Source organism: Gopherus flavomarginatus, chromosome 15 (genome assembly GCF_025201925.1).
Source record: "Gopherus flavomarginatus isolate rGopFla2 chromosome 15, rGopFla2.mat.asm, whole genome shotgun sequence".
Taxonomy (NCBI): Eukaryota; Metazoa; Chordata; order Testudines; family Testudinidae; genus Gopherus; species Gopherus flavomarginatus.
In genome coordinates this window covers 16,904,800-16,924,046 of record NC_066631.1, presented here as the reverse complement: position 1 = coordinate 16,924,046, position 19,247 = coordinate 16,904,800, and the positions used below count along the sequence as shown (strand labels likewise).

The following is a 19,247-nucleotide window of genomic DNA, read 5'->3' as shown; positions in this document are numbered from 1 at the left end:
TACTATTCATGGAATCACAGGAACGGTTTTCATAAACTAGGCCTAACACATCGGGGTCTCTCTGATGACTGTGTAAAAGTACAAGTTTACTAGGGTTAACCCTAGATTACTATGTTTCTTCCAAATTACCTGCACTGCCTCCAAAAACTAAAAAGGGCCAAATTTTATCCACTTAGCTGATTTGGCCTTTAAGAGAAACTAAGACATGCCAGGTGATAGTAATGTCAGATTCTCCTGTTAGTATATAGGACAGCTTCTTGTGTATATTACAGCTGTATGATCTCCCTTCCCTCAAAAATACTATTTTAAATACTCCTGGTTTGCACATTTCAATCGAGGATCTCAAAATGCTTCATAAACAACAGTGAATTTAAGGCTCATGGACACTTTTTGTGCTGGAAATAGGATAAGATCCATTGTAATGGAGGTACAGAAAGCAAGGCAGTGACTTTTCCAAGGCTACATAGCAAGAAACTGGCAGGAATCAAAGTCAGGGGTTTTTGTTTCTCAACTCCCCAGATGCCTGTCCTCCTTCCCTTATGAAGCAATATGCACAGCACATCAAAAATCACATGTGGCCCCATGACCCTACAGTGCACCTGCTGGATTCTTCCAAAGAGATTTACACCATCTTGCATGATTGTTTGCATAACCGCTGTTGCGGCGTGCAAAGTTGCTATGTTTTTTCAGTGACAAACAGAATAACGTATCCTGTATCATGCCAGTCTCAAACTCAAAAGTAGCCTTGAGGAGCTTATCTCTGATGTGATTACCTTTTTCAGCCCCCACATTCATGGCCCACTCCTTCTGAGAGCAGTACTTATCTATGGTGTCCACTACACTCTGGGGGTCTCCTCTGACTGCATTCTGCAGCACGAAGTTTAAAATCCTCTCTTCTTTGCTCTGACCCATGATGAAATTGTTTATTTTCTGCACGATGATTTCATTCCACAGAATGGCTGCCCAGCCGTTGTTTCTGATGAGCACTGCAAGCAGCAGCACGATGAAGAGCAGGCTGGTAACTATGGACAAAAGGATCGGATAGCTCTCCAGCATCTGGAATAAAAAAGAGACAAAACAGGTTTTTAGTTAAGGTGGCACAGGAGAGAACCATCTTTCACATAGAATAACCCATAAGCAACACCCAGGATAGGAATATATAGAACTTACTATAATTCTACTGTACAGTGTGATTGGAAACGGCTATGTTTTATCCAGAGATAGACACTGGTCTGGGAGTTCCTTTAGAGGCAAATTTCATAGGCAGTTAACAAGTGGCTTTATTCATTCCATACTCCCCTCCCTTGCATAGCCATTCAGTTCTGACTCCACCCCAAAACACCATTGCACAGACTGGCTGTGATCTTTAAAATCCTAAATAATTGTATTAGGTGTGATTTTCATCCTCTCTTGTTTGGGTTAGGCGGGAGTGTGGTTGAGCTGAGATTGGTGAAGAAATATGGAGCTTTTCACCTTTAGTTCTGAGCACTGTGATCTGTAGAGATCAGAGGTGATTATGCAAAGTCCTATGTGAAATGAACATTAATGAAGGCATACTGGTCTCCAGGAAACACACCACAAAAACCAGCACAGCTAGCCCCTGCCTTGCTGGTATGCTCTGCAGAGAAGTGAAGGACTGAACTAACCCCTCCCACTTCAAGGTCACAATTGAGGCACTTGCCTGGAGTGGTCAAAGGAAACTGGCACCACAATCTCTGTCTGTGCTAACAAAGCCTTGGATATCTGAGCCATCAATCGGGCACCTTTTGCTAACATAAAATTCACTTCACTTTGTATTTGAAAGCATGGATTCTTTTTTCCCCTCTCCAGTTACAAAATACAAAGCTGAATCCCTGTGCCAGAGCAGAGGAATTCAGGGGATGTAACAAAAGGGTACATTGTATTTCACTGACAGGTTGGTTTTGCAGCCACCTCATGACACTGTGCCTATTGTTCCAAGAAACTTGGTTTCTTTGCTGAAGGTGCCTATGTGTACGTTATCTAGACATGTGTCTCTTCAAGTGTAGGGCATTAGGACTTGAAACTCAACAGATGGGATGCACGTCACCCTGTACAGCTCAAGCGATAAATCCCTCCAAAGCCATTTACCTGCACAGACAACTCTCTACAGAAAAGTATATTTATTATGGTAGGGAATGACTCATTGATTTTGAATCGACTGTAGCCCCAAAGAGCTGCTATTGACTGTTTCTTTAAATGAAGAATTAATTTAGTCTTTATGGAAGTGCAGAACTAACAACACTGACTGCACAAGGCTCTGTATAAGCTTCTCCCATGCAACACTGCCAGGGCACCTGGTGATGCAGCCTGTAACGCCTCTGCTGCTCTACTTCTGTGCCTCCACTTCAGCTGGGGCTGACAATTGCATGGGGGAGTTGGAATGTGCACAAGTCAGGACAAGGCTGAGTGAATGCCAGAATCGTTTTCCCTTGCAATTTTATTTGGGATTTGCACACAGATCTATGGAATTCAGAGGCTCCTTTCCTTTCCCACCACACCCCACAGTTCTGCACGGGAAAGTACAATGTTCTCTAAGCCATTTTTAATACGAATGGTTTACCAGCCTCTGTTGTTTAACCCTTTCTATTCCCTCCCCTCAATCCAATAAACTCCACTCAAAAGGCCTGTTGCAGGGCTGCCTGCCCTGCCTGCACCCTCTCCTGACCAACTGTGGTGCTGCAGGTCACCCTGCCTCGGTCACCCTTCCCTCAGGGCCCTTTAAGAACTCCACCCAGTCTAAAGGGGTGTCAGACAAAATTCCCCTACAGAGGTTCTATTTTATTAAATCCCAAAATAAACTGGAAATAGTGTCTCCCCTTGGCTCAGGGGTGACAGAACCCTCCTCCTTGGGACCTGTGGTCTCTGGGACCTCCTCTCCCTTAGGAGAGCTGCTCTCTCTGACCACCTTCCTGCAACTGAGCCCTGTTGGCCTTTTGTCAGGCTCTGCTGTTCATTATTCAATTAGCTGCCTGGACAGGCTCTCTCCTTAAATTAGCTCACCCTGGGTGATCTAAAAGGAGCCAGCAACCCCTTGAGAGGGCTCTGTCCTGCAAAGTGCTGAATTTCCTCAGGTCCCACTGAACTCACAGAGCTCCTCACAGACTAAAACGCCAGGGGGAAGTTGGGAAGAAGAGAAATGGCTCACAACTTGAGAGGGTGCTGATTCCTTCCATCAGACCCCTTCATGTCCAATCTTCCGAGCCAGGCCCAACAGCTCTGGCTCAGTCACCCTTACCTCAGGGCCCTTTAAGAACTCCACCCAGCTCTGGCTGCTGCTGTATTAAAGTCCTACATGCCTCTGATGTGCCACTACGAGTGGATCCTCCAAGGCTTGGTCTAAATTCACAGATGTGAAGGAGTGGGGTTAGCCTGACAACCCTCTGCCCCACACACAGTCCCACTTCTGGTCATTTTCCCAAAATGAACCTTTTGAGATTACTCTTACATTTTAAGGGTCCCTACATTTTCTTTCTTTAGTCTGCTCTTCATAAGTATGGTTCATGTGGAAAAATCCACTTTCAAAACTTTAAATTACCATGCAGGACATATTTTGAGTTCAGAAGACGATTGGGTTGCCATGGAGATGTGCTCAACTCACGGTACAGTTGATGTTTGTTCACTCATCCACTTATCTCAGTTGCAGAGCACATATAATTTGTTTGGAACATTTACCGTCTGTTTCCTTTGGCTTCCAGTAGTTAGCAATGTTAACGCTCACGTTTGTAACATTCTAATATGCCCATTGCAAGGAACTGACCCGAGCTGCTGCTTTTTAAGGCCTGAGGGCATCATTTGGCAGGAGGAAATCATGTTTCTTAGCCATTTAACCTAGATAGCAAGAAGCTTCTCTCATGTTTTCCAGAGGCATGCATACCAATCTGACCCATTCTCCCCCATGCACAAGTAATTCTGTTGATCATTCTGGCCAGTTTGCTACATTCTTCATAGAAGAGAATGTGCACTTTTGGGCTGGTCTTTCCAAACCTGAATGAAGAAGCCTCATGTTTTCCACTGGTGGAGCTTGGCTTGGCCTTTGAGCATGTCACTGGTTTACAAAGACCTCTTTTGATTTGACCACCTTACTTATTCTAGTGGCTTAAAGTGAGTGGTGTGGTTGTCATTGGTGGACTAATTATCAAGTGGTTGTAGAGGCACTAAACATTCTTCAATGGGTGTGGCCATATGGCCCCTCCTCAAGAAACTATTTATTGATGCCAGACTGCTCACTAATTACCACTGAATGCCTAACCTTCCCTTTTACTAGAGAAGCTGATCTAGGTGCATCTGGATACCAGTGACATTCTGGGTAGCATCCAGTCTGCATTGAGGCCTTTTTTGGATCAGCGAATGCATTTGTCACTGTCACGATCACTGCCAGAGATGGTCATTTTGTTTACACTGGACCTTCCAATAAGATTAACCATTGGCTGTTGATTTCGCAACAAATGGATTTTGCCAGTATGGTTAGGACTGTCCTTCGAAGGATCCAGTCACATCTGGAACTTAGGATGGATAGTAACTGAAGAGTACTAGGTTGTATCTTTAAGAAATGCAAGCATTCTCCTGGGGTGCTCACCATATGTGAGAGACCTTTTGGTGAGATCATTGCTAAACACAGGCTGAAACAGCATCTGTATGCTGATGAGACACAGCTGCTGTACACCTATTGCCTCATGCACCCTGTTAACTCAGTCTTTGAATCTCTGCCCTGGAGGAATGCTTGCACAGCTGGATTCATCTGATTTATATCATTTACATATTAAGTAAAAAGGAGAGGAGGCTGCTTTTTCCTCTCTTCTGCCTTCACAAAGCACTACTTGGAGGTAACGAGCCAAGGTAAGAACCTTTGCATCCTTTTCATACCACATTCACCTCAGGCTTTCAATGGGAAAGGTCATGGTGGTAAGTGGTTTTCAGTGGTGCACTTTTCTTACGCCGTTATCCTTGTTTATTGGCAAGGTTGTCATGAAATTATTATGTGCTGTTCCTTCAAGGAGGTCTTCAAACAGTGCTTCTTCGCTGCCTGAAGCTGGGGGAAGCACAATCAATCAATGGGTGAAATCAGATTACACTCACTGCCTAGAAAGTGGTGAATTCATTTTACAGTATCTCTGCTGGTTTTTATATATTTAATTATATAGACTTAGTCTCTGTGTATGCAAACACCTCCTCCCTGGGCCCCCTGCAGATGGATATTTGCATTCAGACATCAGTTTCTATTTAGGCATTCTGCTCTTGTGGCTCAGCTTGGCAGGTGATCATATCTTTATAGCTGGTGGGCCCTGTGATGTGAAACTATCTAAGAGACACTGAGAACTTTTCTTTTCCAAAAGCAGGTGTTTTGTTTTGATCCCTGTTGGCCTCACTATTGCCACACGTGGTGCCTAACATCAATTTTATACCTCGTATGTTAAAACATACGTAGTTCTTACTTTTTGTCAGACTAAGGAAAACTCTCTGAACGACAAATAACCCAACCTCAAATCCTCTCCAGCCACCCCTTAAACAGAAGGTTGAATGAACAGACAGAACTTTCCATTTGTCCCGAAGGCTTGCCCTGAAGTTGGGAAGCAAATTCCTGAATCAAGGCTAGGAGTAATATCTTATTTCACTGCAGATTTCACCCATGACTCTGGATTTGAAGCTAAATTATAACTCTATTGTCTCACATTGCTATAATGAACCTAGGGTAAAAAACTGTTCTGTGCTTTTAACAATGGTTTCTTTTTATGTTTTAGATTTGGCAGGAAAATCTAATATAATTCAAAGGGCCTATTATTTTGGGATGGTGTTAAAAGCCTGACCCCTCAACCTCAATCTGCTGAGTAACTATTCGTCTTTACTTGCTTCACATCATTAAGGGTTTTGAAGAATTTGTCTCTTATAGTATTTTAGTTTGACGTCTACATGCGTAAATGCCTTACCTGAGGGTTACAAGTGGTTAAAGACTAGAAATCCTTTCCTCTACATCCCTAGAGTTAAAATGTAGGGGATTGCTGGCCAGAGCTTATATAGAATATAAACCTCTTAGTCTTAGGCCATCTAGCACACTTGCTGTTTGCTTTGGGATTTATTTGTTTTGTTTAGAAGCACTTCTAAACTTCAAATGGGTATTTTTATTGTTGTACACCACCCAAGGGACCTTGGCAAGCTGGCAATATAAAGTTATTAACTGAGTTCCCTTGCAAGACATTATCCTGAAATCTGCATTCCAGAGCAAGTGGGTTTTAAAAGAAGCAAACCAGCTTTCTGTAAAAACCTTAATTTCTTTTTCTCCTTTGGGAAATCTCAAAACACCCACTCTATTTTGCTGGGATGTGTGAAAGAAAAATCTTTGCAATATCAATTCAGCAATAAAAGCAACTTATTTTCAAGAGTGTTAGGTGCATAAATGTTGACTGTGCCCCCAAACTAAAATGGTATAGTCCCATACCAAAATAACAGGCAGCTTGTTTTTTTCATTAGCTAACAAATATATGATGTGCAAGGTTAAAAATGTAATTCAACCAACTTAAAACCAGCACTGCACAAGAGGACAGATTTATTCCTGAGTTCATTATGACATTATTAGAAAATGCAGCTATAATTGCAGCTTTAATATGGATTCATAGAACACACAAAATTTATAGAGAAACTGAAATAAATCACTGATGTGCATCTCACATCACATAATAGAATTAGAAGATAGCTACTGTTATTATTAAATACTTGTATTACAGTAGGACCCAGTGGCCCCAGCTGACAAACACATGGCCATGGAGGTATGTCCTGCAGCCGCCATAGGTGACGACCCACTCCCCCCAGCCCTTCACTCCCCCCCAAGCGTGCTGCATCCCTGCTCTTCCGCCTACCTCCCAGTGCTTAGGACTTTCCAGGATGGAGGGGGGAGAAGCAGAGATGTGGCACACTCAGGGGAGGAGGCGGAGAAGAGGCAGGACTGGGGTGGGGACTTTGGAGAAGGGTTTGGAATGGGGGTAGGGAAGGGGTGGGAAAAGGCAGGGCAGGGGCAGGGCCTCATGGAAGAGGTGGAGTGGGGGTTTTGCAGTCTGTTACCAACCAATTTTGAAGGTGGATTACTTGGCCTGACTGCCACAGCCTTGTGCCTAGCTGCCACCTCACATATCAGCACAACCACCTACACAACAACACAACCAGCAAGTCCAAATGCAGATAGCCCCTCACCCCAGCACACACCCCTTATTTGCCACCAACACAAATCAAACAAAATCTCCCAGCACAACACAACCCAGGCACAAATCAACACAGCTTCCCATCACAACACACATTCATCACCACCCTCACTCATGCTTACCATGGCTAAGTGGCAAATCCTTTGCTAGTAAGCATATCTTGGGCTACTGTGACAACACAATAAAGGTCACAGTGATTTTTCTACTAAGATGCTATACAATTTAAGGGTGTAGGAAAAAAAGGTATATATTATATGAGAAACAGTACATGACCCTGTAATTAAAAGATCACAAAATAACACAGTCTCAAAGGGGCAGAGAAAAAGTTGTGTGCGCAACCTTAATTTTGGCACGTGTGCTTAACATTCTCTATGGGTAGTTTTTTGTATGGAATGTGGTACAATTTGCAGGCAACACTGAGACTGGCTTAGTCTCAGGATATCAAATCTAATATTGATGCTCTGGCTGATACAAAACGCTGCCAGCTAAATGGCCAAAAATGAAATGATGTCAAAATTAGCACTGACTTTTCGCCTTACAGTTTTAAAAAAGTTAATATATTGACTTTTAATAGCATATTATATTACTCTTTGGTTTTTTCATTGTTGACTATACTTTTGTATCGTTGTATGAAAAGGTTTCAGTGATGCAGCCCTCAGGCCAATGTACTAGTCCTCATATGGCCCTCATGGTGATTTGAGTTTGACATCCCTGCATTAGAACCTCTGAGTTAGAAATGTATTTGGAAGATATGGTCCCTGCCTAAAGAACTTAAAATCTAAACAGAGAAGACAAACAATAACAGACAACATATAAAATGTTAGCAAGGGAATTAAACAAACCAGCAAACCCCACAACCCTGGAGGGATATCATAGTAAAATGATGAACCAGTTTTGTCACCATATCTACATTCAGGAAAGCAGATTATTCAAGGACACCAGATATTAAATGTCCCAGCATGTCAGAGCACTGACAATCTTTCTTCATATATGTTATGGTATAGATGCAGAATCTTGCCTGTTTAGATTATACTGTATAAATAACTCATCCTTTTACATGGAGTATATCATATCCTTTCATTCATATGACTTGTCTTGTGTATCCCTAAATTTACAATATATTGGCTGTCTCTTTTGCTTGTAATCTGAGAGTATACATAAATGACTAGTTTCTCATCAGATTTTACCACATAGGTTTCATTTCATCTTTGTTCCCAAACCTTCATAAAGCAAAGGTTTGGCCCTACTGGGTAATGTTTACAGTTTTGGTGTGTGAGAGCAGATGCTTTTCCCAATCTGCTCGACAAACACAGCTCATGGAGTATATAAAGTGCAAACGTAGCCCTTTCTTTTTGAGTTTATCCTACTGTAGTTTGAAAAGCCAAAGATCAGATTAACCTTTCTCCCCAGGTGTAGCTATTCCTAGAGTTCCTCCCTCATGATTGCTCAGCCCATACCCACTTATCCTTGATACAGAGGATCAGCAGCATCTGCTAGCCAGGTAGGGTATTACAGGTAAATGCTTCCAGCCTATTCAGTTATGATATTCGGAAACGCCACAATAAATAATGAAGGTGTTGAGACAAAATGAAGTATTAAAACCAAAGAAGTAATAGTGAAGATCTGACACCGTTTGGCTTTATAATGATCTTGTACAGAAGCATTCTTTAGCACTTCCCAAATCCTGCCAATGAATTTACGCAGTATAAAGAATACTTCACCAAACACTGAAGTGCAGCCATTTCTAGGGTGAAAGGTGGAAATTGAATAGAAGTACTCATTCACACTCCACACTCAGAGGCCACGTCCAGACTAGGAATTAAAATCGATTTTAGATACGCAACTTCAGCTACGTGAATAACGTAGCTGAAGTCGAATTTCTAAAATCGAGGTACTCACCAGTCTGGACGGCGCTGCATCGATGTCCGCGGCTCTCCGTGTCGATTCCGGAACTCCGTTCGGATTGATGGAGTTCCGGAATCGATGTAAGCGCGCTCGGGGATCGATACACCGCGTCCAGACTAGACGCGATATATCGATCCCCGAGCAATCGATTTTAACCCGCCGATGCCGCGGGTTAGTCTGGACGAGGGCTCATTTAGGACAGGCAGTGAACACCTTCCCTGATTTGAGAATGATGGTATGTAGACTAGAGGCAATTTGTTGTTCAGTTTCATATTGGGCAAGGACATCAGGGTAACATGCTTGTATGCAAAGTACCATGGAACATTTAATGACAATGTCATCAATTTCTCTTATCCTAAAAATGGCACCTCCACACATACAGTGCACCCTTCAACCACACTGTGACATTTAGTCAGTGCTGGCTTAGGTATTAAATCATTTACTATACTTTCTGCAGTATCTGGGTTTTCCTTAAGCACCTGACCCTGCTCAGTTTGAAAGATCTCATGAGATCACACCCTGATTTGGTAATGCAACTCAACTTTTCATCTAGACTTTTACTGTGCTTTTTTACAATGCAAAATCCAGTAACACAATTATAGTTTTAAAGAAGAGTAAATGTTGTGTTTGGGATTAACTGAATAAACCATATGATCAACTGGTTTCATAAAAACAAAGCAAAAAGGCCTCTGGGATTGCACACATTTTAACACGGAAATAGCTGCATGTACAAGGTGCAGTCAAAACAATTCATCCTAACCTGTGATTTTACTCAACTACAGGTGACTCTTACTTCCTTAATCAAGGTGCCTTTTATTAATATTATTTACCAGTTTTCTAGGGGTGTTTCTCCAATCAGACTGCATCAGTTAACATATGTTGTGCACTTAGAGTTCTTTGAGATTGGTAACTAGAAATGATTAGATTAGTTTTTAAAGTTGTCAAATTTCTATGCTTCACAATAAATGTATCATGGAAAGGTGTGGGGGGATTTGATGTAAAGTGGTGAACAGTGGTAATCATCTATTTCCCATTTCAGCCCCCAAAAAGGATCTCCATTTGCTGCAAACTGAAATTTGCTAAGAAGAAAAGTAAACAACTTGTTTTACAAATATTGTTTGAGAGCTCATACAAGTGTGTGCCTTAGTGGCTTTGGCACAAGAAACTCAGGATTTAATTATGCTTAATAATGAAACATTAAAAACGTAATGATTAAATGAGATTAAAATAGGATTATTTAAATTTTAGGAAGGTTGAGTTCTGTAGTGATAACATTTTGAATAATTATGTCCTCATCTGCTGCTGCAGAAATGAGTTGATAATAAAAAAATACTTGGAAATAAATGTCGGGTCTCTGTTAATATTTAAAAACAAAATACAAACTGATTCCTAGTTTATCATCAGTTTATCCAAGATAAAACTACACAGCTTTGCTGTAGTCCTGTCTGGAAACACTCACAAAACTGCCTATGCTGCAAAGGCATTATATGCCCTTAGGCTGCTGTTTTCCATGAGAGATGGCCTCGTGGTCCTTCAGGAGGACCTAGGTTTTATTCTCATTTTAGCAGCAGATTACCTGTGACCTTGGGGAAGTCACTTAACCGTTGGGGGCCTCCATTACGCATGAGTAAAATGCTACTTTTCTAATTCACAGAAAAGGGTATTGTAAAGCTAAATTAATCCAGGTCTGGAAGGTACACTAATATGTTTTGGACAGATGGCACCTGAGAAAGACAGTCTTTTTATCTATATTTACTAAAGCGATCCATTTTGGAACACCTTGATAGCAAACACCAAGGTGACACATTCATATTCTCGATGTTATGAATAACTGGTAAAAATATGGATGCAAACAGTGCTTCAAATGCTTTCCTTAATCGATTTTGTCCCACTGATAAATCATCCCTTTGTGGGAAGATGATGATATTACCTCCAATTTTGCTATCATCTTTCATACATTTAATCTAACTGCCAGTTGCTTGGGTGGTTGTTCTGAGTTTATTATTAGTCTCTGAGTAGCTAGTTGGTACTGCGGTGTTACAATACAGGGGGTTTATAATCCAATCTAGATTTTATTAGCTCACATAACCTGGTGTGAATGGAGAATGCTTGGTAAATTTATACCTTTCAACCTTTGTTCACAAAAGAATCTGTCCACTGGCCTGATGGTATTGATGAACAGACTGCAATAGAAGAGTGCCCAGGGACAATGGAGCCTGAACTCATTGCAGAAAGACTGCTGCTAATAGCCAGCATCCATCAGAGGAGAATGTAATAATGCTAAGCAATTACGTAGTGTTTTTCTTCGAAAGGCCTTGCACATTAACTGACTAACCCTCCTCTCACCCCTGTGAGGTAGGTAAGTAGTATTATCCCAGTCTTTCAGGTGATAAAACTGAGATTCAGCCCTGGTCGACACTACAAGTTTAGGTCGAATTTAGCAGCGTTGCATTGATTTAACCCTGCACTTGTCCACATGATGAAGCTGGTTTTTTCGACTTAAAGGGCTCTTCAAATGGATTTCTGTGCTCCTCTCCCAATCAGGGGATTAGTGCTGAAATCGACCTTGCTGGGTCGAATTTGGGGTAGTGTTGTCGCAATTCGACAGTATTGGCTTCCAGGAGCTATCCCAGAGTGCTCCATTGTGACCGCTCCAGACTGCGCTCTCAACTAAAATGCACTGGCCAGGTAGACAGGAAAAGGCCCACAAACTTTTTAATCTCATTGCCACACTGGCCAAACAGGAAATCTGCAGGTGAGTGCAGATCTCATCAGCAGAGGTGACCATGATGGAGTCCCAGAATCGCAAAAGAGCTCCAGCATGGACCGAAGGGGAGGTACGGGATCTGATCGCTGTATGGGGAGAAAAATCCGTGCTATCAAAACTCCGTTCCAAAAGATAAAATGCCCAAACATTTGAAAAAAAATCTCCAAGGGCATGAAGAACAGAGGCTAAAACAGGGACCTACAGCAGCGCCGTGGAAGGGTCGACTGACGACATGGCTTACATGGAATTAAAATCAACAAAAGGGAGTGGGTTTGCATTAAGGAGAGAAACACAACTGTCACACAGAATGGCCCCCTCAAGGATCGAACTCAAAGCCCTGGGTTTAGCGGGCCAATGCTCAAACCACTGAGCTATCCCTCCTCTGTTATGCCAGACAGGACTGAATCTCCATTAAACTTTTCAAGGTGCCCGTGACAGAACTCACTGAAGTGATTGTCAGCCGTTGATTTCATGGAGGAAGGGAAGGTGGGGGGAGCAAATGAATACAAAACAAATCTGGTCTCTTTCTTGTTTTGATCCACTCCATCTCTCTTATACATCTTAGGCTGGCAGCAGACGGTGCAGTACGACTGCTCGCCATCATTGTCTCCTGGCTGCTCGCCAGAAGACGGTGCAGTACGACTGCAGGCAGGACTGAATCTCCAGGAGACGAAACTTAAAAAGAGAATGACCTGGAGTCATTCCCATTTATGTCCACATGCCCCTGACAGACCTCACTGAGGTCTGCCAGGAGCAGCCATGTCTGCCTAGGCGCCCCTGACCGACCTCACCAAGGTTGGCTAAAAGAGCACCCAGGAGACGATGATGATAGCTACCAGTCGTAATGCACCATATGCTGCCAAAAGGCAATGAGCTGCTGCTGTGTAGCAATGCAGTACCACGTCTGCCAGCACCCAGGAGATGTACAGTGACGGTGAGGTTAGCAGGCTCCATGCTTGCTGTGATATGGCATCTGCACAGGTAACCCAGGAAAAAAAGGTGAGAAATGATTGTTTGCCATTGTCTTCACGGAGGGGGGGAGCTGACAACATGTACCCAGAACCACCCGTGACAATGTTTTTGACCCATCAGGCATTGGAATCTCAATCCAGAATTCCAATGGTCGGCAGAGACTGCAGGAACGGTGGGATAGCTACCCACACTGCAACACTCCAAAAGTCGACGCTAGCCTCAGTACTGTGGACGCACTCTGCCGAGTTAATGCTCTTAAGTGGGGGGGACCCATAAATCGACTGTATAAAATTGATTTCTAGAAAATCTATAAATTCGACCTAATTTCATAGTGTAGACATAACCTCAGAGAGGTTATGTTTGAAATTTTTAAAAGTTCATGCCCAAACTGTGCAGCACAACACCTGTTGCACTAGTGAAAGTCAAGGATATGCACGTGTTTGCAAGCCTGGCTCACGTGGCAGGCATTTTACATCTGCATTTTGTTCACATGCACAAGCACTTGCATGCTTTTGCACATACTTTTAAAATCTGGGTTAATTACTTTTCCAAAGGACAGGGAATCTGTGTCAAAGCCAGGATTAAATTCAAATTCCTGCCTCCCTGTCCTACACTAAGCTGACTAAAACTACCTCTCTTTCTATGGCGTTCAGTGGGTGCTTATTTTCAGTCTTTTTCATGGAGCAAGACCAGCAAAGGAGTTTGGCTAGAACATCCAAGTAAGTCTCTGCCATAGATAAGATTGCCAAAGACTGCCACAGCAATCACAAAATTAAAAAAAAAAACATTTAAAGGAAAAAAACCCCAACCAAACAACCCTCAATCTGGTATTTTAAAATAGAAAGAATATTTTTACTCTTTCGTTTTATGACAGATGTAAAATAAGGCTGAAAGTCAAACACGATGTTTTTTTAATCTTTTACTGTCAGAAAGCCAGTGTATTGCTAAGTATGAAGAAATCAGATGTCCAGATTATGCTTTCTTGGCTTTGTTCGCTTTTGTTAAGTACAAAAGTACAACTGTAATTAGTTTTTCCATCAACATCTTGTTATCAAGCTAAAGGACCTTTTCATCTTTTTTCCACTGAGGATTTCCGCACTTAAAATCTAAATCTCTGGCTCTTCATACTCGCCTAGTATTATAATTCAGTTTGGTTACTGTGACTACGTAAATGTCAATCTTCAATAAATGCAAAATTCTGCTGATTTCAGGGTTTTAAGAATCTGTTTCTTTTGTCTTTTATTCTGCCTTTTTCCAGGTTCAGTGGAAAGAAAGATAGGTTTCTTCTCATTTTTCTGGATGGCAAGAAGAGGAGAGAAAATAATAAATGTCTTTTATGAACTAGAATCCCCATTCATTAGACTTCAGAGGGGTGTTTATCTCCATTGCACTGGACAGATTTCAATTAAGATAATTATATTCCGCCCTCCTAAAACTCCTGCTGTAGTTTCTATTGGCTTTACTATATTCTTCTGCACTCCCTGGCCTAAAAAAGCTATGTAGTGGCCATGTGCTCTATAAAACAGATTCTGATTGTCTGTGGTTGATCATTCTCCCCCAGGCCTCACCCATCCAGCAATCCAATACAGGTAGGTGTCAGGGTCCACACACAGGGATCACATTGCAGTATTAGGGCCTTAGTTTGTTGTTTAAAAAAATGCTTTTTAAATGTAAGAAATATCTATTATAGTATGCCCTGAATGGCAATAGCTTTAATGGGACATCATTTTTCTAATTGTTTAGAAGTATAAGTTAGAAATCATTAAAACAATTAAACTCTAAAGTGTCCTTATTTCTGTTTCATAATTGTTTACAATTTTGTGCTACTGTTTTGAGCTATTAGCAGGCATGGCTGGACACTGCAGGTCAAATACATGACCTGCTTGGCTGTTGAATGTACGATGTTTACTCCAACATGGACTTTGATAGAATGTCGACGGACAATAGCAGCTGGCTGTCGGACCAACAATGAAAAGGTAAAACTAGATTGCTGGCCGTAGGTTGCTGAAGTATGATGAAACAGAAAATACCGAATAAACCTGAATGACCTCACTCATATTGCTGACAGTGTTAGTGCTCAATATGACCAGCACGCTTCTGGGGATGCAGACAAAAGCCATTAACCAGATGGTGGTTGTAGTATACGATAAATACTGCAGCACTGCGCTAGTGCATGAAAACTAGAAATCAAAGTTAAGCAGTCTATTATTGTAATCCCTGGCTGAGCAAGTGCAAAAAGCAAACCTAAAATGCAGAAATCTTGAAGAAAATTTGATATTAAACATTATATAGCTTTTAATCAGAAGTGTTGTTCGTAAGCCTGGTAAAGAAAGATGGGGTTTTGATTTTTTTACAATGTCCCTTTAAGGGAAGGTAACCAGGGGCAACAAGCAGATACCCTGTGAGCAGCAACAGTGCCAGTTGCAGTTCCTTTTCAGAGGGAAGAAAGGCATTTTGTGGGAGAACTCCCTATCAAAATACAAACCAGGGTAAAATATAGCTACAGATACACATTTATCAGAGCCACTGTTCATCATTGCAAACATCACTGAATACAAGCTTGACTTATGTTCAGCTTTTTCTTGAAAGGTAATTCTAATGCCAGCATAGTTATCCATCATTAACATTTTCAACCTAATCAGGATTATCAGCTGTTGTGGTGGACAATACAATATGAAAGCATTACATATAATATGTCCTACTCTTCTTTGAAGACTTGTTTCTGCCCACAAATTAGCATCACTAAAGTGCCTGGCAGTCAGAAACCTGACAAAAAACTTCCTCCTCCTACCCAGCACCATCTGAAATAGTGGCAGCCTCTAAGAAAGCACAGCATATCAGATATCATGTCTAAAAAATAGGAAAATATTAACATGTACCTTCATGCACAGAACAGAAGCTGTTCCTTCTGATTTTTCCTGTGCTGTAGTGATATGGATTTTACAGGATACCAGTCCAAGAGCCTGCCGTAGTCTCAATCTCCTTTGATCATATCACTGGCCCCGCTTACACATTCTGATATACAGAGATTCTAAAAGGAGACGAGTCCTTTTCCCCCATTCTTCCTTGCACAATATATGCTGGCTCTACATTCTAGTGACACTGTTCTTGTTACTTAGTTACTGCACAGTGAATTCATGAGCCAAATTCATTCTCAGGGTAGGTTAGTCCACTGTGCTCAGTGGAGTTACACCAGGGATGAATATGGCCCATATTTTTTTTCCAGTTAAGACGTATCACATTATAACCAATGTATAAATGAGAGATACAAGCCCCAGGCACATCCATATACTGTAGCGCTGCTGGGGGCTTTCGTATAATAAATTGCATTAACACCATGAGGAAAATGAGGGAGAAGTGATCAGTGCATTACAGAAAATCAAATATGATAACATTCAAAGCTTACGTTTAGAAAGAATTCTGCAAGACACAGATCAGAAGAGCCACACTCTAACAAACTTCTTCTTTCGGGCTGAATATGAGAGCGAGGTCATGCTCTAAAATAAAATCCAAAGCCTGTCTGTCCCTTTCACAGCAGGAATACTGAAGATAGTTAAACTGCAACTCACTCAGATAGCGGAAGAAAAGAAACAAAAGCCATTTCAGCATATAGCTATAAATAGACATGACTGTGGATCGTTTTCTTCCCCTTTATCCTCTCTGGGAAGCTTAGCAAAAGTAGGAGTGAGCAAATTTCTATAATGCTATCACAGAAACTGAAAACCCTCTCACCCCAACAGTGGCCAAATGCTGTGGAGGGACAAAGAAAGGGTTTATGATAGATGACAAGGCAGCAAATGCAGCTCTATGAAGTAGACTGGGGCTAATTCACAGAGCTTAAGGAGAAGAAAAAAATATAAGAGCAAGTGGATGAAATGAACAAGGAACTGTGAGAGGTCGGGGTAATGTGTGAGGACTGTGGTGGTTTTGTACCTCTTTAAGCAAAAAGTAAATGAATACTTTGGCACGTAGCACAACAAACAACAATACGTTATTTTGATATAGAATAACTTTAAAAGTCCCCCCTCCACGTGTTAGAGCTTCAGCTTAATAAATCTTATCCTATATTCCAGACACCAAAGAGAACCAGTAAAAAGCAATGACAAACTCATTTCACCAGCAATAATTGCCCATTTGTATCTGAAAAAAACCTGTTTACAAAATTAAACATGATTCCACTATTAAAGATTTCTTAACATTGACACCAGCACTAAATCTGGTTTATGGTCTCTTCTAAAGGCAAGATGGTCCGTGCCAGCAGGAATAACTACAGTTGGCACTTATCAGAGGGTAGCCGTGTTAGTCTGGATCTGTAAAAGCAGCAAAGAATCCTGTGGCACCTTATAGACTAACAGACTAACATGCTCCAAAACGTCTGTTAGTCTATAAGGTGCCACAGGATTCTTTGCTGCTTTTACAGTTGGCACTGTTGATTATCTTAAAGGGGAATATATTTCCCCTTATTTATGGTGAGAAGAGTTTCTAACTGTTTAAGCAGCAAAGAGTCCTGTGGCACCTTATAGACTAACAGATGTATTGGAGCATGAGCTTTCATGGGTGAATACCCACTTCGTCGGATGCATGACTTTCAGACTGCATGGCTCAGTCAAACAAGAACTCATGCCACACATTGATCTTACTGTCATCCCCTACTGTAGGCATCAAGATAATCTGTGATGTCATATGAGGTAAGACAACTTGTAACCCCTTCTGTTCTTGACGTGTTCCATTGCATATGTAAAAGCATAGAATCTGCAACGCTGAATCAGAGCAGAGGTTCAACTAGTTTAGCCCTCTATCTTTGACAGTGGTCAATACCATCTGCTTCAGAGGAAGGTGCAAGAAACACTGTAATGAGCTATTATGGAATAACTTGCCTATACGAGAAGTCTTCTTCCTGACCCCAAACTGTGAGGTAATGGCTTATGCCCTGATGGTTTACATCTATTATAAATTGTTTAATCAGTCTAATGTCGTGAGGGATGTTCTTATTGTCCATATAAATATCTAATCCTTATATTATTAAAAAATCCTAATAAGCTCTAACACATTTCTTTAGCTTTGGGAAATGTTTACAATGCCTTTTGCTCTGATTCCACTCTGAGACCTGTTCTGTCCACCGTTTGTGCCATTATAACTGTCACTTAGGACTGTACTAGTACAAATATACTGGTAAAAATTATACCCTTAAATATGGACACACTTTTATACCAGTAAAAAGATTACTTATTACAGAAAACAGGACTAAGCTATATCAGTGTCAGATATGACAATATCAACACATTTATACCACTTCTACTGTGGCCAACCTAGGGGTTGCATATAGCTTTAAATACACCAGTTTAATTGGATGTACAACTTTGCTGTGTAGACAAGGCACTAGAACAGTGGTTCTCCACCCATGGCCTGCGGGCTGCTTGTGGTTCAGTCAGCTGCGGCCCATGGGACATCCTCAGGGCCATGCTGGTTATACAGAGATAGATAGATAGATATAGATATATATTAGTGTGTGTGGATGTGGCCCACGTAACACAGAGAGCTGCATATGCATACCACAATGGTAAATATCTTGAGAATCACAGCACTAGAAGATGAGTTAGTCAATGGATGGCACATACGCAGATTACAGCAGCAGCACATTCTCTTTTCCTAATAACTCTGGCCAAAACTTGATTTTTAAACCCTAAACAAAGAGAAATGAAGGAAAGAGCTGGAACATTACTACAGCCACCTACAAATCAAGTGAAATATTTTTCCTCCAGTCAATTCTTTCAAGCCTTCTACTTCCAGAGTAGTACCAGGGGATTTTTATTTATTTATTTTGTATGTGTATTTTCTATTTTTTCAGAGTCACATTAATTTCCTTTGCTGAGAAAAGTGATATGAGTTCTTTGAGAAAGTAAGAATGGGCCATATTTGTACCAGAAAAGTGCCTGAAGATGTCTTAATGCATATAATAGTTAACAAACAAGCAAGATGGCCGGCAAAATCAAACTCTAAAGTTTAACAGGGAAATACAGGCAGAGTACAGTAGTTAGTGAGAGTAAAAAACCATTCAGTGTTTGCTTTACAAACCAATTGTCTCCATTTTAAAAAGTTATTTAGAGTGGTTTTAACACATACATACTGATTTGTCATAGAAAGTAACAAACATTCAGAAGTAGTTAAGTTCCCATGCTTCTATATACTTCTCTCCCCCTCCCTTTTTTAATATAACGACTTATTTGCATAAAATGAAGAACTTTGCTGCTTACAATCCCATCTGATTCTGCTTCCTCACTTTTAAATCAATTAACTGTTGAGGAGATGCCACAAACATAAAATAACAAATAAGGAAGGAATAAAGAGAAAAAACAAATGAACTTCTGAACAACGAAAAGACCCTGCTAACA

At 41.2% G+C, this 19,247-nt stretch overlaps 1 protein-coding gene across 4 annotated transcripts in view; it reads right to left on the bottom strand.

The window, feature by feature from the left end:
• COMT (catechol-O-methyltransferase) overlaps positions 1-19,247 on the bottom strand; it is a 33,470-nt gene that overhangs the window by 9,878 nt on the left and 4,345 nt on the right. For 2 of the 4 annotated variants that reach the window (XM_050924192.1, XM_050924194.1), the window contains exon 2: positions 774-1,056. In XM_050924192.1, coding sequence (XP_050780149.1) covers positions 774-1,056 — 283 coding nt within the window. Of the gene's footprint in view, positions 1-773; positions 1,057-15,734; positions 15,973-16,261; positions 16,422-19,247 lie in introns of those variants that run through there. The other 2 variants (XM_050924193.1, XM_050924191.1) reach the window with 2 other exon arrangements.